This window comes from Gallus gallus, chromosome 7 (assembly GCF_016699485.2).
Source record: "Gallus gallus isolate bGalGal1 chromosome 7, bGalGal1.mat.broiler.GRCg7b, whole genome shotgun sequence".
In the NCBI taxonomy this organism is placed as follows: domain Eukaryota; kingdom Metazoa; phylum Chordata; class Aves; order Galliformes; family Phasianidae; genus Gallus; species Gallus gallus.
Genome location: NC_052538.1, coordinates 18122443 through 18149193, shown reverse-complemented (window position 1 = coordinate 18149193; position 26751 = coordinate 18122443). Strand labels below are relative to the sequence as shown.

Sequence of the window (26751 nt, the reverse complement as noted above, 5' to 3'; positions counted from 1 at the left end):
CAAGTAACTTTCCTTACAGAAAAGGGTAAAGTTATTTCTTTCCCTTTAGGAAACATAACATTTGCAATGATCTATGAATACCATTGAAATACATGAAAAGGAATGTTTTGTCATTCTTTGTTTTTGAGTGACTATCTTCCTGTCCTCAAATCCATAGAGACACTTGGGGACCTGTGACATTTACTAACAATGTGACACTAAAATGACTTGGTCTGATAGGCTGGCATTGCTTTTATATGGCCAGGCTGTAATTTTTACCTTTTCTTGATTTATTTATTTATTTCTATAAGTCCAGTTTTGTACTAATGAAGATCAAGCAGACTTAGTGTTCAGCGGTGATCCTCTTTTGGTTACTTTGACATATAATGACAAATTTGGCCTTGCTTATACAAGGAGTTGTCACCATAGAAACCAAAATACAGAACTAGAGGAGAACTTGAGCTGCTTGCAGTATTTTTTCAATTGCAGTGTCATACCCCCATGGGCCATCATGGAAAATTACTGAGCTGTACTGAATCTGTCAGGGTTTGTTTATGTCTTCTTATTAAAGGCCTCTATTTACAGTCTCTCTGCTTTCAGCTGAGGCATATATTGAGAAATTCCCAGGGGGAAATAAATAAAAACAGGCTTAGCAAATGCCCTGATACGATCCTCAGAATAATGAATCTTAGGATTGTTGTAAATAGAAGTTATTTTGAGAAACGGTGGCTCTGCAGTGTGACAGATAAATGGGCAGAGACGCTTGGATTTTTAAGGTGCCTTTAGGAAAACAGGTTAGAAGCTTTGACATACAGGGCACCTTAGGGTAACAAGTTGCATTAAATTTGCTGTTTTGAGCCTGTACGCGTCTGTTTCTGCGCTAGGCTAGTGAGTGTCAGGCAGTGCTGTAGACTGAAGAAGATTCATATTAGATGCTGTGTGATGTTTTGAAATTCTTCATTGGTTAGTCTAATAATCTCTAACTAGGTGGGGAAAAAAAATGTTGTTAATGCTAATAAACAGAGTTCGTAGCTCTGATAGAGCTTCCCTACTGCACTGGCTGGTGCTATGTAAAGCACTCACCACATCTCCATCTGGTGAGCAGCTATAGTGCGAGTTCGGTTTGGTTATCCCCCGCTTGAACTCTTCAATTTCCCTTATCTGTAAACTCTTGTCAAACTGAAGATCCCTTCCTGATACTTACAGAAGAGGAAAATCTAGTGAATATGCATGTTGTAGTGGGTAAAGGAATAATGATGGATGTAAAAAGATAATGATAACAGGCACTGGTGAGCTCAGGAATTAGGAGATTATACAGAAATAACTGAATCAAATGTGATATCTTAAGAATGGAGTGAAGTGTTTCTATAAGAAGTGCTTTCAAACTGGAAGCTATCTCAAACTTAAGTCAAGAGGTAAAAACTGTTGGTGGCCAATATCTTGAGTGGAGGTTGGGGAGAGGATGCCAGTATGAGGAGTCTCAAATGGAGAAGGGTTATTCGTAATCATTTCTCTTGCCATCAGGCCTGATAGCAAAAAAGAGTGAAAAAGCCTATCTCATTTGCAAGTTGATTGGTTGTTCATGAGCACTTGGATTTTTGTGATGCCAGGCATTTCACTCTGTTGCTTTGCCTTTGTATAGTAGAAAGATAACTTTCAAGAATAAGGTCCTGGGTGGTGGAAGTGTTTTCTTTTGGTTGTTTTTAGTGATAGCAAGGATCCTCGGGAAGTTTTTTTTTTTAGGACAGAATTTTATGACTTCCTTTCAGAATTAAGAATTTTTGCTTGTTTATTTCTCACCAGAATCTACTTCTAGAGCAATAAATTCTTCTTTTTTTTGCTTGAAAATCAGTTTTTTATTTAGAGAGTTTGAGCTTTGAATGATATTTAAAGTGGTAATTGTAATCAGCCTAGCATTATTTTTTCCACTCTATTTGACACTTACTCTATTCTTTTCCTTTCCACATTTCTCCCCACTCTCCCCTTTTTCTTTCACGCAGACGACAGAAGGCCAGGGAAAGGCAACAGAAATTGTTGGCTGAATTTGCCTCGAGGCAGAAAAGCTTCATGGAAACTGCCATGGATGTTGGTAAGTTTTTCTGTGATTAACTGCACTTTTTTTTCTTGAGCTACTTAAAGTCATGTTTTCTCGAACAGATAATACTGAACAGATAATTGTGAAGGAATTGGATAAATGATCTCATAAAATATTTAAGAACAACACATTACCTTTCATGCATATGCTTTTTTTTGCCTTAGTATGCCGTGGATGAAGTAATTAAATCAGTGTGATGTGTTGTAAAGTATTTCCTTTTTAATATAAAACTTTCCAAAACTGGTCTCTGTCTGCAATTTTTAAATATGTAATTTAAGACGGCTATAGAGCATCAAATTTTAATAAGGTTTTATTTATGTGTAGAATTGAGAAAATCATTGAGTGAACGTGCATTTTCTGTTACCTTCTGTTTATATTCTATGTTGTCTGTACAACTGCTTTGCCATTCTAGCTTGCCTGGACATAATTAAGTGAAATTTAGGAAGAGTTGTGTTAATGAGTGAGCATGGAACAGAATCCACTGTGCTGTCTGTAGCTGTTTGCAGGATAAATGTAAAAAATGGACAAATACGTCCTGAAATGTCTTACTAAGGGCAGCACATAGAAATACTTGAGAATGTCCAGTGAGTCAAAAGCGTGTTATAGAAGGCACTGTAGACCTCCTATCTGCTGGTATAGCTGCTTTTACGTTTTTGTTTTGAGAGTGTTTGTCTTGGTGGGAAGCTGTGGTTTGCCTATTATCATGTGGAACTTCATGCAAGAGATTTTGGAAACTCTGCTGCCTTTCAGGCTGAGCTTGCTAAGAACAAAAATAAATCCCTCTGCCTCAGGTTAATAGTAGCCTTTAGAAAATGCAGTGATATTTGTAGCAATCTGTGTAAGTTTCATAAATATGAAATACAGTGATTCAAAGCTGCAAAACTGTTTAATCAACTGTAACTTAGAGAAAATTTGGTAGACTGGTCTATTTCTGAAGTGGCTGATGTGATTTTGTGTTTCTTTCCTGTGATGCTGAGTCTCAGCAGGACCTCATTTTGTCCTTCAAGCTAATGCTCCTTAGCTAGTTTATAAAAAGAAGTGCAGAGTTTTAATGCAAGGTGACATATATTTCCTAACACTCAATCTTCTGAACCCAGATAGAAAAATAAATTAAGTACTGATCTCTAGAGAATAGATGTGCTGGGTCAGTACAGATGATATTAGCATGCTAATGGTTGCTTTGATGCCAGGGGGCCACTTTGACGCACAACGTATACAGCCAGAAATATGTTGACTGAAGTCAGAGGTTGTAAATTATACATATTGTCTTCAGACACTTTTACACAACCCTTTGGGTTTTGGGATTTGTCTGGGTAGGGAAAAGAGGGGAAACGAATCACACCTTTAAGCCAGGGAGAGTGCGTGATAGAGGGTGGGGGGGAAATCAGGCAGCAATGTGTTCTGCGATGAAACTGAGGTTGTAGGAGGCTGATGGGTACTGGCTAGGAGGTGGCAAATGCTGAGATTTTGTAACTTTGGGTCTCTTGCTCCTATTGGTACAGAAACGAAACCAACAACTAAATAACTTTTTTTAAAACATGGGAACATTAGAGTGCTTGGCACCACCCTGGGCTTCTGTCACAGCTTAAATATTTTCATCCTTCGGTGATTTTTACCTCTGTTTGTATTTATCCTGATTTCTGTATTAATTTACAGGGACAAAAAAAAGACCTGAAGCTGTTGTAAGGTTGTGGGGTTTGTTATGACATGGGATGAACCTTGGGAGAACGGTGAATGGATGTCAGTGCCGCATGTAGTTATCGTGCATTTCCCATTTGATTCTCCTCCATGTGCACTGCCATCGTTAGGACAAGTGTGGGTGCAGTGAATTAGATTAAAACTCTGGCTCTCCAGTGGTTTAAGCTATGAGCAACGTTGGTTGTTTTCCAAAGCATGATTAACATAAAATACACTTGCTGTCTCACATGGCTGCTGCCCAGCTGGCAGGCTCAGGCCTAGCCCTGGAGGTGTGCTGGCCCTCCTCTCCCTCCCATCACGGAGCTCTGACTTCTGAATCTTCAGAGGGGTGCTGGGCTGTCCTGCTTTGGCTGCTAGCAGCTTATGCTCAGATGAAAACTGAAGCCTTCTGCAAAAACGGTTTGAAAGATGGTGGAATAATACCCCCAAACGTGTAGCTTTGCAAATAGCCAGTAAAGCATTCTTTCAGTGCTCAGTAAGGCAACGTTATTCTGGGATGTAACGCACAAGTGCTGCTTTCATGGGAATGCCTTCTTAGTATTGGGGAAAAAAAAGATGGTGAGGGTTTGAGCTTGAGTGGAAGCAAAAGGAGGAGGTGTAGATTATTCTTCACCTTTTAGTGGCACCTGGTACAATCAAGACAGTAATGGTGGTATTAGTTTTGTTTCAAAGCTAAACTAGAAGGAATTTTGTTATATTGCATTCAAAGTTCAAATGTAAATATAAAAGGACATAGGATAATTGTTTTATTAAGCAGCCTAGAATTGCATTCTAGGAGCTTGGAAGTTCTTTTTATTAGATTTATTGTTTTTATTCTATGTTTCTGTGTTTTCTGTATCTAATGGATAAAATAGCACTGCAACTTTGCTTTCTTTCTAGGGGGAAATTGCTTGATTAGGAAGCCCTCCTTGGTGTGCTAGAAATGTAGTTCCCATGCAATTCTGTTGTTTGCCAGAGTGGCCTAGCACTAGCTCTAAGCAGCTGGAAGGAAATGTGCATTTGGTCACTGAGTTCTGAAACTAAACTGGCTTGATTCTTGATATGCCTGTTGCATGTAGGAAATAGAAGTGTAGATCACGCATACTGGATTGGTTTTAAATTTCTTTTATGTTTGAAGATCTGTATTTCTAACATAAAATGTTAACTCATTTTAAGGACTTCTGCTGAATTGTTCATAATCAGATTGTAGGAAAAGAATGCAGTGTGGCACTTAGTGAAATACTGAATGCATGCATATTATGTGTTTCATTTATGACGTTTTAGCAAATGATAAAAAATTAAAGGCAGCAATCCTAAGGTCATTCTCATGTCATGTAGTTGTGCTCTACACAATTATGAGGTGATGTTAAATATGAAGTATAGCTTTAATATTTCCTTTCTCCTGTGCTTGAATTGCTGTGAGGTTTTCTGGTTGCTTGGACTTGAGCAATAAAAAATGTTCCAGTTGATGTGTTCTGCTTTTTGGTTCAGTGTCATCTGTCTGCCACTAGATGGTGATAGATGTGTGTACAATGTTAACAGCTGTAGGTCAAGGAAGATTGTAGTTCATTTTCATTCATATGACCCTCAATAACTGACTGAGAAATCCAAACATGCTAAAACAATGTAATTTCGATGCTGCCCTGTGAATTGAGAACGTTGGAGTCTTTCATAGCAAAAAAAGATGCTTGCCTTTTCTGCTGAGCTTACAGCGGGCGTTCCTAAAAAGAAGAGGGCGTTCCTAAGAGCTGTTCTGCATGAGAACTGTTGATAGACTGAAGGTTTTTGGGTTCTTCGTCCAGCACCTTGGGCTCCTTAGGGAGATATGAAGCACGTGGCTGAAGGCTAGCGAGCACTGTTTTTCTTTGGGAAACTTAGTGGGCTAAAACAGAAAGCATACCCCCTCATATTCTAGATCAAGAGTCTTGACAGCATGTATTCCTGAGCCATTAGGAGAGAATCATTTAGTCCTAAGGTGCTTTTCTTCCAAACAAGAAAATAATTCTTAGCTTTATTTCTAGATGGTTTTCAGTGGAGACCATCTCAAGTAGGTTTTGGCACATCCTATTTGTATGCAGTTTGCAGAAATGACTTTTGTTCTTTTCTCTGGCCATGCATGAAATTTCACTCGAACTTAGATTAAGAAAGTAGGAATGTGTGAGAACTGTTAAGTAAAGAATTTTCATTGTCTTCAAATAAAATCTATCTCCAATTAGCTTTGGTGGCATAATCTGATGGAACACAGCCCTGCAAGACCTGTGATAGCTGACCCTGCTTTGATTGGGGCAGTTGAACTAGGGGACCTCCAGAGGTCCGTGCCAACCTTGGCTCTTCTATGATATTAAACCAGCTGTCCAAATGTAATAAAATTCCTTCTGTTTTGGTTAACATTGTACCCTTCCCAACCTCCAAAATCCATTACCATTGCTTGTCATGTGGGCTAAGTTGAATCACTTGCAATTGCTTCAGTGCTCTGAAGCTGATCTTTAGCCTTGTATTTTTGTCTGTGTCCCTAGGATGTTACAGTGTAGATCATTGGAAAAACACACAATTTTTAGAAGGCAAATCTTAAATTATCCATTATCTTATATAGTATAACAACATATTACTTTGTTAATGCATCCCAATTTTTTTGAAGACTGTCCAAGTTTCATTAAAATATATATATATATATTGTGTTTCCTTAAACTGTTTATCTTAAAATAAAAATAAAAATAAAAATGACTGGTACTTAGAATTGATGACCCAATCTGCGTGTGAGTGGTGATACCACCATTTAATTCATTAATGTTGACTCTGCATCTTTATAATTGTTACCCTAGATTTACTCTGACAATAATTAGAAGAGATTCTGTATTTATTTACCCTTCATCTCAATGTATTCAGAGTTTTTGGGATAGTATCTAATTGAACAGAAGTTGCATCTTAGCTTTATAGATGTTTTAAAAAGATGAAGCTTAATACAGAAGTTGAGCTAAGTATTTATTTTCACTGGAAATAGTTTTGAGTATGGGAAAATGTATAATTCCCTGTGTAAGTCTCTACTTGAAAGAGCAAGGTTTGTTTCAAGTAGCCTTCAGTATTTTTGTTCGAGATTTAACTAAAGAAATCATTTTGGCATGTTCTTCACTATATCAGTGCAAGTGCAATTGGGTTTCTTTCCCTTGGTTTTCTTATTCCTTTTTAGAATCACCAGATGCTGATACTGCCATGGAGATAGCTACATCAGAACAGCATGTTTCTGAGGCAATATATGATTGTGTTATTTGTGGACAAAGTGGACCTTCTACTGAAGACAGACCTACAGGTCTAGTTGTACTATTACAAGCATCTTCAGGTATGAACATGTGACTTACTAGATAAGCAGTGATTCTACAGCTTTTATAATGAATGCATAAATATTATTGAATATCACAGTGTGGAAAGACAATGAAGTCTTCTTTTCTTTTTGAAGGGTACTGGGAAATTTTAAATGTTTGGAAGAGTTGAACAGTTTTAATTCCTTTGTAATTTCTACAAACTCAGCAGTATATGTAGAAAATAAGTCGTAGAAGAAAGAGAAAAGAAAATAGCTGTGTGCACAATTCCAGTGCAAAAGCACTGCTTTCAGTACTTAGTGTTTCAGTAATTTTCTTTTACTGTCTTATTTCAAGATAACACATTGTAGCTATAAGCTGGAATATTCCTGCTTGTTTTCTTCGTTCTTTGGTATATTGCTATTCATTGCATTCTTTATTGTTTTTATTCTGTATACAGTGTTGGGTCAATGCCGCAATAGCACTGAGCCAAAGAAACTGCCAACTACTGAGGAGGAGCAGATATACCCTTGGGATACCTGCGCAGCACTGCATGATGTGAGGCTTACAACTTTACAGCGATACTTTAAAGATGTAAGTATTTCACTTGATTGAAACTGCCACTTAAGAAATGACTTGTGTGAAAAGGTAAATGAAAATACAACAGTCTTCCTCGTAGCTTCATTTATACACTTAGTGAACACTTTGTTCTGTTGCAGTAGTTCATATTTACATTTGATAGGGTCCTCATTTTCATATGATGTCTAGCTTTCCCCTATCTATGTTTTTGGCATAGGAAACTACCATATCTACAGATGTATATTTATTGGAAAATATCCCTGCAGATACTGTCTAGAAGAGAATATTTCACATTTTAGTGTGACCACATAATTGAGACACATTTTTTCTGTCTTAAGTATTACTTTCAAAACACCAGCTTTCTTGTGGCCATTCTGTGAACCCAGTCAAGGAATTACTGTTGGTAGTAAGTAATTCAGCAGGAGAGAGAAAATGGAAAGAGCTGTTTTGACCTATAATAGCTTTCTGAACTTTCTGAACTATCATAGAGAAAGAGTGAATGGAAAGGAGGGGCCAGCAGAAGAAAGTCCTGTTCTGCTGTATTCTGAATGTTGAACAAAATTACTGTAGTTCAGATGTGCATTCATTCATATGTTATTGTCTGTTTTGAAGTCTATTAGCTGTTCCAAAGAGAGTTCTGCTTTGCTTCGTGAAGCTAAAAGCAGTGCATTACAATTTCTCATATTTAATTTTGAGAGCCAATTCTTGTTACTTAACAGGACTTGTTCACTGTTAGACCTTTATGGAAATGCTGCCTGTTATTTTCCTTGCTACTGTATAAGACAGCTGTGTAAGACAATATAATTCTGTTCTGAGATATCATTCTGGAGGAGGAGATGTATCCTACGACGTGCTAGCTCTTGGGCAGGTCTTACCAAGTAACCAGCACTGTGAAGCTTAGATACTGGCTTTAAAGAGGAAAAAAAAAAAAGCTTTTTTTTTTTAGACATGTTAGCTAGCTGTCTCATAGTCTGTGATCCACAGATAATTGAAACATGTCAAAATTTTCTTTTCATGTTGGTAGCATTAGACAGTGTTTCTACAAATCTGTCCTTTGGTTAATGATGGATGTTTCTCTTAAAAGAAAGAAATGAAGTAGCACACTTTGTATAACATCTCAGTTTCTCCTGCTGAGAAAGATTGTCAAGCTTCTGTGTCAGTAGTGTACACCTGTTTATTTCCCATTGTTAATGAAAATGGCTTCCTACTGAAGTAATCGTAAGTATTGAATTAATATTATAGCCTTATTTTTACATTTGCCCACTGCAAAAGGAAGACATTCCAAGCAAACTGTTCTGCAGAAGTTTGATTTCACTGAAGTACATTTTTTCCTCTTCTGTGCAGTAACATTACCAACAGACTAGTCTAAAATACGCTATAATGCAGTGAGCAAATGCATCCTGCTTTCAAAAATTTCAGTCATTAACATTATTTGAATTAAGTTGTTTCTAATTTCAAGTTTCTAGGTCAGTACAGTGCTAAAATATGTCTCTGCATGAAAGGACTAATCCTTAAATTACTTTTGGCATAAAAATGGAAACATCTGATAGTGTCTTGAGTGGCTTGTTCAGCTGAGCTAAGCATTAAAAGTCCTTTGTTTATCAACTGTGTCCTTCCCAGTGAGTGTCCTTCCTCTGACAACAGATTTCAGGAGGCAAGAAAATGTTGCTGGGATGGGAACATTTTTAGTTATGAAACATGTTATAGTTTATTCTAATTACAAAGGGGAAAAGTAGGAAAAACCTGTATTCTGTATACAGACTAGGTAATTTCATTAAGGGTCAGGTAATCCAGGTTTCACTAATGTTGAGGAGTCTGCTGTTTCCTACAAGATACGAATCTTAGAAATGGGAAAAGACACAGTAGAATTTAAGTTTACCTGAATGTGTCCTTAAATAAACAAATGCCACCAAGCAGCATCAATAATTCCATTTGATAGTGCTTGCCCTGCTTGCAGCATGTGTCCTGTGGGGCTTTATCTGGATATGTCTGATGGCCATGCCTTGCTTATAGTACTCTCTGCCTTCTAGCAGACAGTATTAGCTCGTATACAGCAAAAATGAGGCTAGGAGATGGTAGGACATCCTTAGAAAATACACGTTGGTTATTTTGTTGTGTCTGGTTTTGTATTCTATATTAAAGACCATTTTAGGGTGAGTCTACACTAAGAATTGTTTTGCAATACCAGTAGCTGTAAATCTTCTTCAGTTACTTAAATGTATAATTAGAATGTGAATTTCAGTCTGTCTATGAAATTACTTATTGGGGAATAAGAGATTAATTATAGTCAATAATTAGGTTGACTGTATCTATATAGTCTGCAAGCATATTTTGAAGAATTCCTTATTGTAAGCTTGCTGATGGTGACTTTTTTCAGTTTATGACTTTTTAAAGAGCTACCAATTGTTTAACTGTTTAGGTCTGAAATGTGGGCTGTTAAGTGCAATATTTGAGTAAAGTCCCCATTTTCAAAACATTCCTAGTATAAAACTTAATTTGCTTAACCTAGTAATACATGATTGCCTTTATGGTGTATTGTTGACAGTGTTGTTCAATAACTCATTAAAAAAAAAGACAATTTTGATAACAGATTGCCATTTAATTATATAACTGATTTAGATATTAAATTTATTATATAAAAAAAAAATAAAATGCATGGGAAAGCTAAGCTTGTATTATTGGAATAGCTGGTAGAAGTATAGAGCTGTTCTCATAATGTACTGCAAGAAATTATTTATAGAGGTCATTGTCTTGAGTGATAAGAACTACAGAAATTTAACTGAAGTGATGAGCTCTGTTGGAAAGAACATAATGGCAGATATGTAAGTTATAAGTAAATACTTATAAAATATAATTTTTTATTTCCATAGTATATATCTTTTAAATTAGATGGGGTTTTTTTGCATGCAGTGTTGTTTTTTAATCATAAAATATGCTGTGGTGAATACCTCTTATAACCATTTTGTGTCTTTATTTTATTTACTTATTTAGAGTTCCTGCCTGCAAGCAGTCTCAATAGGTTGGGAAGGAGGTGTTTATGTACAAACCTGTGGTCACACTTTACACATTGATTGTCATAAATCTTACATGGAGTCTTTACGGGTAAGTAAAACTACAGATTGTCTTTTTCACTTGGATCTATACTGTTCTCAATAAATTCAGTTGGATTTATGCTGTCCAATTCAGGGACAGATGATTTGGTACTTATGTTTTGCATCAATAGACAAGTTGTTTTTATTACCATACCAAACCATAGATTTCTTATTACACCTTGAAGATCCTAACAAAAGCACTTTGTTTTATAACTTAAGATATATCAGGAAAAAATGCTTGATTAAAGTAACACTGTTATTAAAAAGTGAAATCCATGTTGTTTCTTTTTTTCTGGTGTGCATTGTTCACTTAGTGCATTCCTCACGTTTCTTTCCTTCCTGTTGAATAGATTCCTATTTTGGTGTTTAAAGTGTAGTAGAAATTATCCAGGAATTGAAAAAAAAGATGTATGTCAAAAGCATAGATTTAGTTAATGTCAAAACTGAATCTTCATATTAGAAAAGTTAGATTTTTATCTCACATTATGTGTGTCATTTATATGCATACAGTTTGGAGAAATGAGTTAAAGTAGCTCAACTCTTAGAATTTTTTTCCCTCATTGAATACCATTAGGAAATTACTCTTGTTTGTATGACATTAAAATAGTTTGTTAGTCAAACCTCAGAAGCTGTTGTTTGGAACAGACATCCGTATTTTTGTATGGTCTGAGTAAGCAGTGTGGTGTTTCTATTAATGTTGCTGGCCTCTTTTTGCAGCCCACTTGCGGATCTTAGTGGCACTCCAGAATGTAACTAAAAGCAGAGCAGTGGTAGGACGTTATCAGACTAAGCAATTATTTATTTCTGTATTATTTAGTGCAATAAAATAAAGACTAAGTTATGATTTTTTTCAATGTGGGATTGCTTTTTTAATGAAATTATTTTATGTGATAATTCCTTAGTTTTATTTTGTTCATAGCTTTTCTCTAAATAGAAACAAACAAAGTTTATGACAGTGTTCTGTAGCTAATATCAGCATTGTTCATGATGTGAAATTCAGCATCTGAGGAGCTGGAGTCTGAGCCACCTTTGGACTCGATAATGAATTGTTCTTTTCCATTACCTGTAAAGGTGCCTCTAGGGGTAATTGTGTCATCAAGGTAATTAAGTAAAACTTTTATTTCTACTGTAGAATCTCACTTCACAGAATTTTAGGAAAGTAACATTTTTCATCATATAGATACTGAATTTCCTTTCCTGGTGGCTTCTTACCTAAACACCAAATAAAATTTTACTCCATCTCATTCTATTCTTCAAGACTTATGGATTATTCAAGTGAACTTTTGGCCCTAGTTTCTATCTCTGCTAGCTGGATTAGCGCGTAATAATTTTGGCTATTTGTAGCATTCCTAGTACCAAAATAATTTATAGACTTCATGTTTATGTGGATAAGTACAATCAGAGATCAACATCCAGAAAAGTATGTGTAAGTTTACCAGAATGCCTTAGCAATGGGGCCAATTGCTTGATATTTAAGTTATAATTGGACTTGATTTAGCTATTCTCTTCTGCCAAGGGTGGGAAGCCTTCAACATCATGTGTCAGCAGTGGGAGTATGCTGAAGGTGGCTGCACTTCCCAGATACTTCTGTGTCCATTTTTTTTATCCTTTATGATAATCAATTGTTTTTTTTTTTTTCATGCTGCTCTCCAGTGGCTGCTTAACTTTCTTGCTCTGTACTTACTCAAACATATTTAAGTACTTTGTGACTGAAAATGAAACTATCTTTTGACAAATGAAAGGATGTTGTTGGGAAATATCAGAGAGAACATGCATGAGTTGTTCGAAGTACCACACTGAAGTATTTGTGTTTTATTATGTATTTTATTGTAAACACTGGGGAGTACTTTAAGTTAGAAATATTAGTTGAGTTGGAGGAATGTAGCAGTCTGCAGTAGAGCTTTTCACTTGCTACAGTGAGAATTATTCTTTCTTTGCAGTTTCTGGTTTGAGTCTCTGTTAATCAATATACCTAGAACTACTGTTTTCTTTATTTTCTTTTAGAATGACCAAGTTCTCCAAGGTTTTTCAGTCGACAAAGGGGAATTTACTTGTCCTCTATGTAGGCAGTTTGCTAACAGCGTTCTTCCTTGTTATCCTGGAAACAACGTGGAAAGAAGCCTTTGGCAAAGTCACAGTAACAAGTGCATGCGAGATCTTGTACAGGAAGTGGAAGATCTTCAAGAACAGCTGGGAACTTTCCCAGTAAGCATCAGTGTAAGGCAGAAAGATCCTTGTTAATTTGCCTCTACATATCAGTTTTTACCTTATATTATATTTGTGACCTCTTAGAAATGTGACAACGTGGGAAGCTTCATATTCTTTTTATATGGAAGATGACATTATTTCATTGTTTAATCAAAATGTTTCAAACGCTTGCAGCATTTATTGGATTGCCTGCTAGAATAAGACATACAAAAAGCAAAAATGTGATCTGTAGTTTTTTTTGTGGATTACGTTTTCACTTATCTCCATTGTAATTTACATGAAACTGAGTCATAGTATTAAATATAATATTAAATTCATTTATCATTTCTTTACAATATAAAAATATCAATATCCTTCTGACTGGAAGCTGTTAAAAGAATGCTTGTTAAGAACAATTTAAGATATGGAACATTTGTTGTAGTTGGAGTGTAGTTTACCAGATGTTCACATTTTGCAAAGCTTCATGAAGACTAAAAAAAAAAAAAGGCCTCCAATCTTGATGGCGACGTTATTTTCATGTCCTTGTGCAATGCACATACTGTCTGAAATAATGCAAGGTGAAGAATCTCACTGCTTGCACTGTTCTCAGAGAGTCAGAAGAAACTCTAACATACTGTGAGGCAGAATATTGTCTTTTAATGCCTATTTTTTCATACTTGTGAATGTATTTGTATAAACGTGAAAGTACCAAACTTCGCTAATTCAGCTAATGAGCTGTTGCACTTCTTTGGGTAAAACTAAGTGAACTTTTGTGTCCTTGTTCATAGTCTGAAACAAACCTCAGTAAAGAAATGGAATCTGTGATGAAAGACATAAAAAGTACCACACAGAAGAAGTATACAGATTACAGCAAGAGTCCTGGATCCCCTGACAATGACTTCCTGTTTATGTATTCAGTAGCCAGGTGAGTGTGGTTTTTTTTTTTTAATTTTAAGTTCATTGCTAATGGTATTACCGAACAAGTTTTCTTCTTGTCAGTAAGTAAACTTTAGAAAGTATTGCACTCTCACAATGCACTTTTTGAGCACTTAGTACACTGAGATTTTGTTTTCTGATTTTCATATGCAGACGTAGGCAAGATGGAATGGTGCGTCTCTGTTCATTTTTAGTATTTGCAGCAGAGGTGCAAAACACTGAGAGCATCTCGTCTGCTGCTCATCTCGTTTGGTTTTTTATTTACGACTTTGCTCCATCTTTCTGGTTGAATTTATTTTCTTCTTTCCTTTCCAAACTGTTAAATCTTCTTTGCTGTTATTCAGAGCATTAGATTATTTCTGTATCGCTGCTGTATTGATGCTTTTAAAATCATGAGATGTTTTTAATTGTTCCATCAGACATGAGTTTTCTTTACTTAATTGGGGATCGCAGAAGGAGCCTTTCCTACATCAGCTGCTGGAGTTCTCTTTTCACATGAATAACATTTTCTTTCTCTAGAAAGTTTCAAAACTACCGGTATTTTTTCTGGGCTGTGGTTCCACACATTGCTGTCAGTATCACAGCCAGGAGAGCCAAGAAAAGGAAATGGTTCCTGCTCTGGGTATGCTGTTAATTTTAAGATGCTCTGAATAGTTAAACTTAGTATAATACAAGGCTTTCTCAGAAGATGATGCTGAAGTTAACCAAATAATTTTCCAGACCCTGACTTCCCTAATTCCTGTAGGGAAGCTGCTGACTGCAGGCAATGTGCAAGAATGCATGTGATATAATCCAGTAGTATTTCGTTTTTTAGTTCTTTGTACTCTTCCAGATACAAGGTAAAGAAACAGGCAGTATCTGCCCACCCCCTTGTTTCCTTGGTACATTCTTTCTTTCATGAAAGCCCACAAAGAGGCATGAAGGTGAGCTATTTTTTAATTAGGAGTCTGCACAGCTGAGCAAAGTCTGTCTTAGTGGTTTTTTTTTTTTCTATGGGTAAGAAGATAAAGCCACTGTTCTACAGAATTCTTCGCTCCAGTGAATGGCACAAAGATTTTTTTTTTAGAGGGAACTGTCACTTGTATAGATTTTTATCCTTCTGTTTTCTTCATGTTGAGGGGGCTGAGGTGAGACAGTGGAACACAGATGTCTCTGAAATATCCTTTGTTATCAGATACCAGATATCTGTGACTGATACCAGATATCAGTTTTTCTTCTTTGAGAGACTAGACAGTGAGAGTTTTGTATCCCTTCAGTAGAGAGCAGGTGGTACACAAGTTTTTATTGTCAGATCCTCCAGGCCAAAGGGAGCTTGAATAGGCAGAAGATATGCAAGTTCTTCTCAAAAATGATTAGGGCTGTGTCAGATGTAGACCATCTTACAAGAAGGTGTGTTTCAATTTAACAGAAGATGCTTTTCCTATTGTGTGCTATTCCATCAAGGCTTCAGTGTTTCTCAAAGGAGCTGTCTTAGAGGAAAGGCTAACGTTTAGCTTTTCGTGAAAGCTGAACTATAAGCTCCTGACTTTGAGGAGCTTGGGGCAGTGGAGAAGTGTGTGGAAAAGGGAGAAGTAGTACACCCTGTGTGAGGGAGTATGTGATTCCAGAAATCTCTCTCTGTACGTTGCACAGAGTGAACAGTGCATCAAGAAGAGTTTCTTCAGGATGGTCTTTAGAGTTTTGTTTTGTCAAAGAGTACGTATGTCTTGGTGAGAGGGAAATTGAACATTCTGGATCTAAAAGTGTTCTTAGACATTGAGGTAGTGCCTTTTGACTTAATTTTTTAGAAATGTTTTAATGAGAGGCTGCCATTAATTTTGTTCTCCCAATTAGTTATCAAAAGACTTACAGAAATCAAACATACTGGTTTCATTTGTATTCCCTTGATGAACTAGCACGTACTGATGTACAGTTGCTATTTTGTCCACTAATATGAAATCCCCGCTTCCTTGCTGGTAGATTTTTAGAAGTTCAGTGAGCACTGCAAATCGCCTGAAGAGTGGAAAATTCCCCTGTCACACAGATGCCCTTATCAGCAGCAACCAGATGGAGCTCTGAGCAGGCACATTATCAATGTTAAATTGCCTTTTTTTCTGAGTAGAGAGGATTAAAGCATTCCTTCAGAAATGGGTGGCATAAGCTGCAAACTTAGGCACAGTAATATTCTGAAATGTTACTATTTTAGAAATGTATGAAAGTGTCTTAATAAACACTGCATATCAAATATATATTATTCTTTCAAACTGATGGAGCTGAAATTTTAAAGAAATATTTTAAATAAATAGTCATCCTTTGGTTTCTTGGTAAATGTATACGTGTGCATGTGGGGGATGTTCTAAGTTCAATATATTATGCATATAATTTTCAAATAGATTTTAATGTGTATTCAGTCATGTTGTATTGAAAATTAAGTTGTTTAATTTTATTTGAAGGACTAAATCTGAGCTTTTGCATTTTGGATTAAATAAGCAAAATAACATTTTGGAAGTACAGAGTTATTCCTTCCTTCTAATTAAAGGAATGTATGTTGATTTGTTAAAACAGCCTATAAGAGAGTGTATGCAAATTGTTTACTCCGAATCTTGAGGGTAAAAGATAATGCAGTACTGAAACATCCAATTCCAAAATCAAATAAAGCTATTGAATATGGCTTAAACAGTTGATGCCTAAGTATCAGATTACAATAATACAGAGAAAGCAAGCATCAATGTGGCATGCAAAGATTTAGTGACAGCTCCTGTGTCATACTAATGAGCTGCATGAATACCAGTGTTTCATTCAAAATTAACCTCTAATGCTTTTATTAACTAACTTATCAGCAAAGATCAGTAGTTCCATTATAGTCTAAACTGTTTTCATATTTAGAGGCTTGATGGCATACTCGTTGTACTGGCTGTTTGTTTAAAGCAAAACAAAAGCCCAGCCTTTAAAGAGAGCACCTTTCAGGCATATCTGATTGACTGAAATTTAACAAAGCTGTGCATAAATTCCCTTACTTTTAAGGAGTTGTGTGGGCAGAAGCTTCCGTATTAAGAGAGTTGTAATTGAGAAATAAATAACAGTTAATATGGGACTTATTAATTGAACCATTTTACATTACATATGGCAATATCTTGATAATGTTTGCTTTATCCTGAGTCATATTTTGACAGTATCTAAAACTAAAGATAAGTTCATATTCTTGAAATTAGTATATACACTGGGAGTTTGTGGTGACTCTCATGCCTCTAGAAGCCTGGAGAATGTTATTCCAACACTGTTAATGTTTTTCGTGCAGAACAAACCTGGAACTTGAGCTCGTCCATCGGGGTGGCAATTTGTGCTCAGGAGGTGCAAGCACAGCTGGAAAAAGATCATGTTTAAGTAAGTCTTGTTTTTTGAAGTGCAATATTGATCATGAGACGTCTGAACGAACTGTCTGTTTCTTGATTAAGCTCTTTAACTTTCTTCTTTGAAGAACCTTTCTTCTGCTACAGCGGGTCTTTATTTTTGTTACAATTTGAGAAATCTGAAGTCTAATTTTCACAAGCTATTTGTTAGAGCTATTCATGTATTGCAAGTGCAATCTATTTAGACAGCAGTTGTCACAGTGTCCATGTAATACTTTCTAATTATTTCATCTTTTTGTGAGTTAATAGATTAAGTATTTTAAGGGTGAAGCAGAACTTGTGTACAACGCAGGAAAGCTTTGTTTCACTCTTGCTGTTGCTAATACTGGTTATATATATACACCTTTTTTTCTGAGTGTTAACGTAGCTCATCATAGCAACAGATTTCTAAAGATGATGTCCCCCATTTTAGTTTCTGTTGCTCTTCAACTGATGGGCGAGTTTTGCAACTTTTTTCAGTAGAATCTCTCAAATCTTTTTTGTTCTTAAAACTTCAATAAGCAGCAAATAAAGCATTTGTAGTTGACAGAAGTAATTTATTTTCTTAACATAAAGTCTTCTATATTTTACTGGGATGTAAACTGCTAGGAATGGATTTTTGTCAGGAAAAATTGGAAAGCCTGTCAGAATACGACTGCTGATAATACTTATTTGAATTGAGCTTATGTTGCTGCAGCAGTAGGAGATTCAGTACTAAAAATGCCTGAAAACTTGGGTTCATGTCTGCCTTTTGGCACTTTAGCTCTGGACAGTGCTTTCCTCACCATTTGAGGTGATGAGCCATCAAATAAATCCTATAATGTTCTGTGTTGCCTGTGTCTGCACTAGACTAGGAGCCTTCTGTTACCGCTAGCAAAGGGAGTTCAGTTGATTTCATTCAGTGAAATCAATAGGATAATGTTTTTCTCAGTGCTTTAGCACCAAATAATGTCATCAGGTTTTGAAAGGGTATGACTTTGCAGAAAATGGTGGAACTGTCAGAGGGCTTCCTCAGTGTATGCCTATACTGCTCCATTGTTTCTGTTTGAACTGTATCAGTTGATGCCAAGGGAGGAATGACCTCAAAGTAAAAAGTAAATTCTCCTGAGCTGAAGGCGTGGTAGCTGACTGTAGGTGGTTTATGCAATACATTATTTAATTCTTTCACTTTCTGCACCATCCCTTCAACCTCATCTTGCATAAAGAAGGGCTTTTAAGTACTTCTATGTGATTTTAAAAGGAGCATACTATTTGCTGACAACTAGTGAAAAGATCAGTCAAGATTTTTTATTTATATCTATCTCTATATATATCTATCTATATATATCTATCTCAAGTATAGGAATGCATGTAGAATGTGTTTGTCATTGGGGATGTTTATTTTTGGAGAATTACCAAATTGGAAATTGTATATGAAGAATGCATCTTCACTGGAGAGTTGCATTTTGCTACGTAATGACCTAACAGGACAAATGATGTCGAAGTACATATATCAGACTTTGCTATTTTCCAGCACTTCTATTATTTTGCCAGTAACACCGTATTATGTCTTAAAGATTGAATTGCTGCCTGTTCATTAGAATAGGTAACTTCCTATAAGTTTTATTTATCCCAGTAAAATATGTATGTTCCTCACAACGGAATAATATGGAAATAGTCTTCTTAATGAAGATTTAAATAAGATTACATAAACTATTGGTTTTCAAAGTATGTATTTACAAAATATTAAATGTTTTTGAAATACATAATTCTTCAGCATTATAGAATCATAGAATCGTTTGAGTTGGAAGAACCCTTAGAGGTCATCTGGTTCATCTCCCCTGCAAATGAAAGCATGGAATTTTTGTAGAGGGTGCCTCTCTTCTGTAAAAGAACAGAGCTTGAGGGAATTTTATTGATTATTGTTTTGATCATGTTGATTACTTATTGATAAAACTTATAACTCTTTACTAGCTGGGTTTTAATACTTTCAGCTGTGATAATTCAGGGCATTTTTTGGTAGCAGCATTTGCAATATTGTAACTGTGCATTAATTGTCTATATAAAGAATAAAATAATACAATAAAAAAACTTCAAAACTTGTGAATCTTCATCTTCAGAATTTTTGTGTGTAGACAGGAGTATATTTTCCCCGTGATCCAGTTCAAGTATTTTCATACACTGGTACTCTTTATTATAATTTTTATTTTGTTGCTTTCTTGAATTGTGTACTTCAATTGGCCAAATGTTCTGGGCAAAAACTCTGCTTTTTCCTTCCTTGGCTTTAATATTCTCAGGGTTCAAGTGTGTATCTTCTGCTGAAGAGGTAGGGACAGTATTTAAAAGCTGTGCATTTACTTTTTGCACACTTATGGCTATAGTGTGATAAATTTTTCACATGCAGATCTGTATCAGATGTTGGTGTAAATATCTAACTTGCTCTCAGAAAACTGAAGACCATGAAAGTGTTTGGGTGAAAGGCACTTTAAATGAACGTGGTGTTGCTTTAAACAGCGTAGAGACATAAATATCATCTCGTCATTGTTAAAATGTTCACGTGCTGCTTTTTATGTACTGGGTTAGTACTTTTTTTAATTGTCATGTAGTAAACTAATCATATTTAATCTTGCAATAAAATTGCCGCATTTTTAATGTAAGGTTATGGGGTCCATTTAGAACAGAGCTGTACTCTTCTTCTATTTAGTGCTAGTAATTTAGTTTTGGACAGTAATCTAAATATGACTGATGGCAGCAGCATTACTGTTCCATATATACAGCAGGGTTTGTTTCAGCAAAGCAATTATGTAATTATGTATTTCCTTCATTGCCTCTTCCATACAGTTGCATTTATGGGGAAGGAAGATGTAACTCTTCAGATATATATGTTGTATAATAAGGTGTTCTTTCCGTAGTCATTTTTTTTCCAAGAGATATTCCTGGTTGGTTTCAGTTTTGACTTAGAGCGCACCTTCATTACCTTGTGTGGGGAGCTAAGAATGATTGAAAAGACTCCCACCCTCTCTAGGACGCAGATGCTGTTTCCTTAGTCTTGTTTGTACAGCACTGAAGCTGCTTTTGGTTTTATTTTTAAACATGAATCATTGTATGGCAAAAGTAACTTAAAATATAACCAGTCCTTTTCTTACGAGGTAACGAGGTGTCTCTCCTGTGATTAAGCACACTGCTCTGTGTTGCTCTTGTAACAACTGTGAAGTTTGGCGATTAGATATAGCAGAACATGGCGCGTTGTCCCAGGTGAGCTGCTACAGCAGCAGGCGTCAGCCGAGGCGGTGGGAACAAATAGGTCAGGAGCTGCTTTAGTGATTGCGCTATGAGGGCAGCTGCTCTTGGGAAGGAAAATTAAGAATGATTAATGTAGCTGCTCGCATCGGTGATCGAGTTTGTGTGACGAGAATGCTGAAGAAAATGTGACTGTAACATTTCCATTTTCAAGCATATGTGTGGGGTGTGTGTGCATGCAGGAGTGTGTTACTGCACAGCAGTCGTAAAGGCAGAAACTAGAGCTCTATCTTAAGGACCTCGCTGTATTTCAAGTCTACTGCCTTATTCTCTGTTGGTTTTAGGGAATGATTATGATATGTAATTATTGTCCAGACCTTTCTTTTCTGCTTTGTAGTGATTGAGATCCGATGGTTTTCATTTTTGTTTCTGTTGTTTTGTAACTACGGAGCACCTTCAGAACACAGCATTAAGGCTGAGCAATTAGTGCTTCTTACCACTAATGTATATTGCTCTTTATTTTATGTAGAAATATTTCTATGTGATTTTTATTCTAGTAAGTTAGTGAACGCTTCTGGAAAATTCTAACTGGATCTTTCTGTTTTGTGGTAACTGCTATTATTCCTTTTTCTCTTTGCCATAAGGATAGGCTTGGGGTTTTTTGGGTATTTTTTTGTTTTGTTTGCTTTTTTTTTTTTTTTACAGGAAGGATTAAATTCTCCTGTCCTCTTGCTCCAGCTTCCCTATGTGGAGCTCCTCCTCCTTACACTCCCTATAGCTCACGGAATCTGGCGTTTTGGCATCAAATACACTAATTGGAATAGGCATTCACTTACAAGTGGGCATCAAAAAAGAATCTGGGACTTGTGTAATCTGGTCTTAAATAAAGCATCCAGGACCATTACACCTTCTGTGATGGTTCTAACCATTGAGGAGCTATAGTTTCACTGATTTTTTTTTTATTATTATTATTATTATTCTTTTTCCTTTTTCTGTTCATTGGAAGTCTATATTTTCTACTTGTAAGTGAATTAGGTGGTATCGTTTGTCTTGATGATGATGTTAGTATCAGTCTAATCAGTGCTTTTGGTGTTTTTCTGAGCAATTTTCTTGATGTGTTGAGCATTTTCTAAGGTTAGTTCCTTAGTTTAATTTTTGTTTGTTCCTTCATCAACAATTAGGACTCCAGATTTAGGCTTTTCTTAACTTTCACATTTCTTTTATTCACTGATTCCAATCTACTGAATCACTGATGAGTGGAAAGATGCTGTCAGCAGGTCTCTGCAGCTGTTATTGCTAAGTGGACCACATCAAAACTCTACAAGGAGAAAAAATTCTTCAGTTTCCATATTAACAGTTAATTCCTATCTGCTTCTATCATGTGCTTTTTGCTGTGTTCATTATTGTTCTTCATGTTGTGACAGTTGACACAAGGACAATTTCTGTACCCCTTGTGGTGATCTACTACTTTACTGCTGCATTTCAAATACAAATACTCATTTCTGGAAATAAAAAAGAAAGGACTGGACCAAAATAGCCAAGTAGAGATTGTCGTGTAGTCAGGATGTGTTATTTAGATCCACTAAAACACAATTTTGGAACTGGAAAATAAACATGTCATCTAGACTTCTGCAACCGAAACAAGGTCAAGTAATACTTAATTTTCATGTTTAGTACAGCGCGCTGTTATACATTGAGGTAATGTTAATGACAGATAAAAATCTGATTATTTCAACTTTGTTCATGAGAGACTTTATGGTCAAGAGATTGGAAAAAAGAGAAGAAAATAAATTACAGCAAAAAGCAAATAGAAATTTGAGATCAATTTGGCAAAGACTGAGCCAAGATTACTTGCGAGTCCAGAACTTGCAGCTGTATTCAACTTCGTGAATGACTCCTGTTGTCAGTTTTGCATGGCATTGTTATAAATTCTGCCATTCATCTGTCAAATCCACATCTGGTCATCTCTGAATTTAACTTAGTTTTCTGCTGTGCATGCCAGGATTGACATGAAAAGAGCTATGAAATCCCCCTTTTTTATAGACTCCTTCTTGCAGAGTGTTTTTAAGAGCTCTGTCAACATCTGTGAAGTCAGCATGCTTTAATATTGAAAACAGTAAACAAAGCAACTCCAGGTGCTAGTGCAGGTAGTGTGGATACGTAGGGAAAATACTCATTATCTTTTTTTATGAGAGGGGAAATGTTTGAATGCTTTCTGTAATAAATTCAACCCCAGTGCAAAGATAGCGTCTCTTATTAAAGTACCAATTCCAATTCATTTCATTGCTTGTCTGTCACAACACTGATAACTGTGGGAAGTAGAGCTGGTAAAGGAAGAGCTGAAAAAAATGTACCAAGAGCAGCAGCATATGGAACAATAGCTTTATTTTTCTGTTTTTAGAAATGGAATTAGGAAAGGCTAACATGAATCAGAGCTAACAGTGATGTCCAACTGAATACTCTTCTACCCTATTTCAGTGAGAATGTTCTTTGGAAGATGGAGCCAGTCCTTCCCACTTATGAAGGTCTTTTAGAGAATCAGCCATGATGTGTTGGGAATGCCAGGAGGCAGGGATGTCGTGTTGGTTGTGGCCTTGCTTTCCGTTCCCCCAAAGGCTGGCCAGGGTTGTTCATGGGCCCTCGTCACCTTGCTGCTGTGCTAATATTTGTTGTGGGTGGGTTTTTTTGCTTTGTTTTTAAAGAGAGAAAATGTAAGTGTATTATAAAACTTCTAAGCAGCATATCAGAAAAAGGGAGTATGTTCTGTTATGTTTACATTTCAGAGTGAAATATTTACATGAATACATAAGAGGAAAGCCTCTGGGGTTTGTGTGGCCTGTGGCAGATTTCTGCCAGTCTCATAAGCACAAGAACACTTATCAGGTACCTTGAGCACAAAGAAGTTGCCTCTTCTAAATTCTCAGTGCTCTGGTGATGTCCTTTTGCTTTCCACAACTGCGCTGTAGGTGCTGGTAAATTTGAGGTGAAGCAGTGGAGGTCAGTCAGCCAGTAAATAAATAAATAATAGACTATGGCAAAATGAGAGTATGTAATTAAGCACTTACCATGAACTGTAAACCATGGTGTGAGCTTACAACATGCTGTAACTTCTCTGTCAAATAACACTCGATGTGCCCTCATGCTGTGACATAAAATAGAAGAGTGTTTGTGAAGAAATAAACCTCTGTGTCTTCCTCCGGGCAATCCTTAGCTTCAAGTACTCATTACAGATATTCTCAGGAATGCGAATGCCAGAGCAGCAGACAGATGAGAGTGCGGTAGTGCAGGTGCACAGAGGCAGGCTCTCTAGCAGTGCTGCCACGGGTGGAACCGGACTTCCTTTGGTACCTGGGGGACAGAACCGTCTGAGTTATGTCGCACTGACTTGGAGACTATTGCAGTATTTTTAAAGTCATTTCATACAAAGTACTTTGTGAAAGGTCACCATATCTTACTACTTACTTCCCAGTGTTACACTTGCATGCCATGTGATGTGTAGTAAAGCAGTGATGGCTCCCTCCCTCTCATATGAAAAATACTCCTGCAAGCTTGCTAACCTGGATGTTTCTGTTGAGATTCAGTTGATGTTGCAATGTGTCTTGACTCTGTAATGTTAGGTGCTCAGAGGTTACAGATGCATTCTCTCCTTCTAGGGTTTATACTTGCCTGCTTCATTTTGTGTTAGTGAAGTCTCAGGAAGGTAGCTATTAAAGGAAGAGAGGGTTAATTAATTATGCTAAGTATTTTATTTGTAGCGTGGTTGTCCCTTCCTGCCTGAAGCCAGGAGCATTTTGGAAAAAGCTGACATTCATTTTCGTAGCGGAGAGACAAAAGGGTAGGAATGAATGCTTTCGTGGCTCTCATTCTAAACAAAAATAAATGAACCATTCGTAGATTTGTGAAACATCAGTATAATTTCAGGGTTTTGAAGTCTGTCAGCAGAGCAGTGTTTTGCAAGAATCTCTTGCCAGGAGAAAAGATGACTTATTTTGTCCTCATTGACTGTTTTTATTCAGAAAGCAGGTGACAGCAATCAATTCCAATGCCATCTACATCTCCAATTATTTTGCAAACCCCAGGAGCTAATTACAGCCCTCAGGCTCTGACAGTCAGCTGACTTCATCATGCGACTTTTCTGGCAATTGCATACCTCTGAGTAATTGTCTATTTGTGGAAAATAAATTAATAGCTACTATTTCTACTTAAAAGAGCGGACCTGTGAGAGAGTGTGTAGGTTGAGCAAGTGGGTTGTAGAGAAGGGAGAGAGATTAAGAGAGTGGGAGGCAAAGGGATTAGTTGAAAGAATAAGAATCTTGGGAAGGGGGGGGAATGTGTCAAGATACCATGGAAAAAAAGTGAAAGATCTGGAGAGAAAGGAAACAGTCTCCCTGAAAAGTGAACAGGAAAAACAGAAAGCAAGATGTAGTGTGACAGGAGGAAAGACTTGAGCAAAATCATGGAAACTAACATTTTGAGATATGACTTCACTATACATTTGACTGAATAGTAAGCACAGAGAAAGACTTGACATCTGACATTCTTACTGTACATAGCTCTCTGAAAATGCTGTCTGCATAAGTTGTGCTTGCCTTCTTGGCTTTAGAGGAGTAGATTGGATTTTGTCTATAGTTGTGTTGATCGTGTGAGGAATAAAAAGAGAATTTTCATTTTCGCTTTCTGTCTGTAGAGATTTGAAAGCTGTGCATTTTAATGCATGGTACTGTGATAACGTGTATGAATAATAAAGTACACCTCTTTTCAAAAGGGTCTGGAATTGCTTTGCAGATAATATTTTTTACACAACGGCTGTACAGATGTTTTTGAATTGATAACTATCAACAAACTTTGCCTGCAGGTTATATACAAAACTCCTCCATTGTGAAGGCTGTTGCTGTTTTAGTGTCACTGTGGTGTGAAGATGATCTGTTTGTGTTCCAAAAGTTATCTGCAAAATAATCTTGTGGAGGCTGGAGGAAAAATAGCCGTTTAAGGATGAAGGACTGGAGCGATACTGCTCCAAGGCAGCATTTCCAGAAATGTTTTAGGTTAATTTCAGATATGTTGAACACAGAAATTCCATATGAGAGAAAAGAATAAAAGCTTTTTGTGTTAGAAGTATATCTGTTTTAGAACATAAATGATGGCAACTTCATGTGAAATACTTCATTTTATTGCATGTAATAATCAGGAGTTTGTCTTCTCCACCCCTCAGATCAGCTGTTCCATGTGTTGGCCATGCACATGCGCCTCTACAGTATTGACTCTGCATACAATCCCTGGAGGAAACTAACCCAGACGATGCAAGATAAAAATTCAGAGCAAGTATTTTAACTTACCAAATACCAGTTTTATCGTATTAACAAAGCATTCTTACAGTGGAATTTTGAGTACCTTTCTGTCTTAGTTTAAATTCTTCGTGAGGTAGGCTTATGAATTTAACATCTGAAATTGTGGGTATATCTTTGTAAAAATAAATTTTACAATTTCTTTTACGTGAAATCAGACACATTCCAGTTTTTAGTTAAAACTTAAATATACCATTTTCAAGCTTAAATATATGCAGATTTCTTGATGTTCGGTAAGTGGATTGAGGTACTTCTTGTTATGGATGCTAGACAAAACGTATGTCTACTAAATTCATAAAGCTGTTACAGAAATAACATAAGTAGGCTGAATACAAGTGAGAAATAATTCTATTATAAGTTAAAAGTCTAATCATGCTTTTTATTTTAAACAAGTTGTTCACCTGAGCTTGTTTTTTGTAACATTAACCTTGCATGGCGTATAGAGCTGTACAAGGATTAACAGCACAATATATAGAGCAGTGTATCCGCCTTATATAAGGACTAGTCTTAACTTTACTTTAGACCCTTTACTTCTCAGATTCTAACTTGACAGGAAGCAGAAGAGCCATGTATTACAGCCTTCCTTCTTTCCTAAAATGAGACTTTTTTTTTTAATTCTTGCCTTAGCCTTAACATCATAGGAGAGCAATATTTTTTTTAATCCCAGCACCTTGCTCAGGTTCTTCAGAGCTAGGATCTCCATAACTTGAAACAACGTTGAAAGCAGTCTTTTTAGTTTCTGTCCTATTGCATGTTTGTTGGTGTGTTTCTAGGATCCTGAAGAGGAGAGCATCATGAGATTTCAAAATTGAATCTAGGATAGCAATGCTGCAGTTCTATTATTCAAATGAGGAAAAAAATCCTGAAACATTGTGCTTCCTTCTAATTTGAGATTTTACTGTTGTGTTTCTTTGTCCCAGGCCTTCTTTGCCATCAGCGTTAGATCATTGCAGTAATTAGATTTGATTAACAGATGAA

At 36.4% G+C, this 26751-nt stretch overlaps 1 protein-coding gene and 1 long non-coding RNA gene across 9 annotated transcripts in view; one reads left to right on the top strand and one right to left on the bottom strand.

Moving 5' to 3' along the window:
• Positions 1-26751, top strand: part of UBR3 (ubiquitin protein ligase E3 component n-recognin 3 (putative)) — a 96047-nt gene that overhangs the window by 45560 nt on the left and 23736 nt on the right. For 6 of the 8 annotated variants that reach the window (XM_015289671.4, XM_015289668.4, XM_015289670.4 and 3 more), the window contains 8 exons: positions 1980-2068; positions 6939-7088; positions 7508-7641; positions 10618-10728; positions 12723-12935; positions 13694-13830; positions 17119-17204; positions 25641-25746. In XM_015289671.4, the coding sequence (XP_015145157.2) occupies positions 1980-2068; positions 6939-7088; positions 7508-7641; positions 10618-10728; positions 12723-12935; positions 13694-13830; positions 17119-17204; positions 25641-25746 (1026 nt within the window). The remainder of the gene's footprint in view (positions 1-1979; positions 2069-6938; positions 7089-7507; positions 7642-10617; positions 10729-12722; positions 12936-13693; positions 13831-17118; positions 17205-25640; positions 25747-26751) is intronic. The other 2 variants (XM_015289672.4, XM_015289669.4) reach the window with 1 other exon arrangement.
• On the bottom strand, positions 23316-25647 carry LOC121113402. Its single transcript, XR_005861698.1, has 2 exons — positions 23494-25647; positions 23316-23397 (listed from the first exon to the last, which is right to left on the bottom strand). It is a non-coding gene; the product is annotated as an uncharacterized LOC121113402 (long non-coding RNA).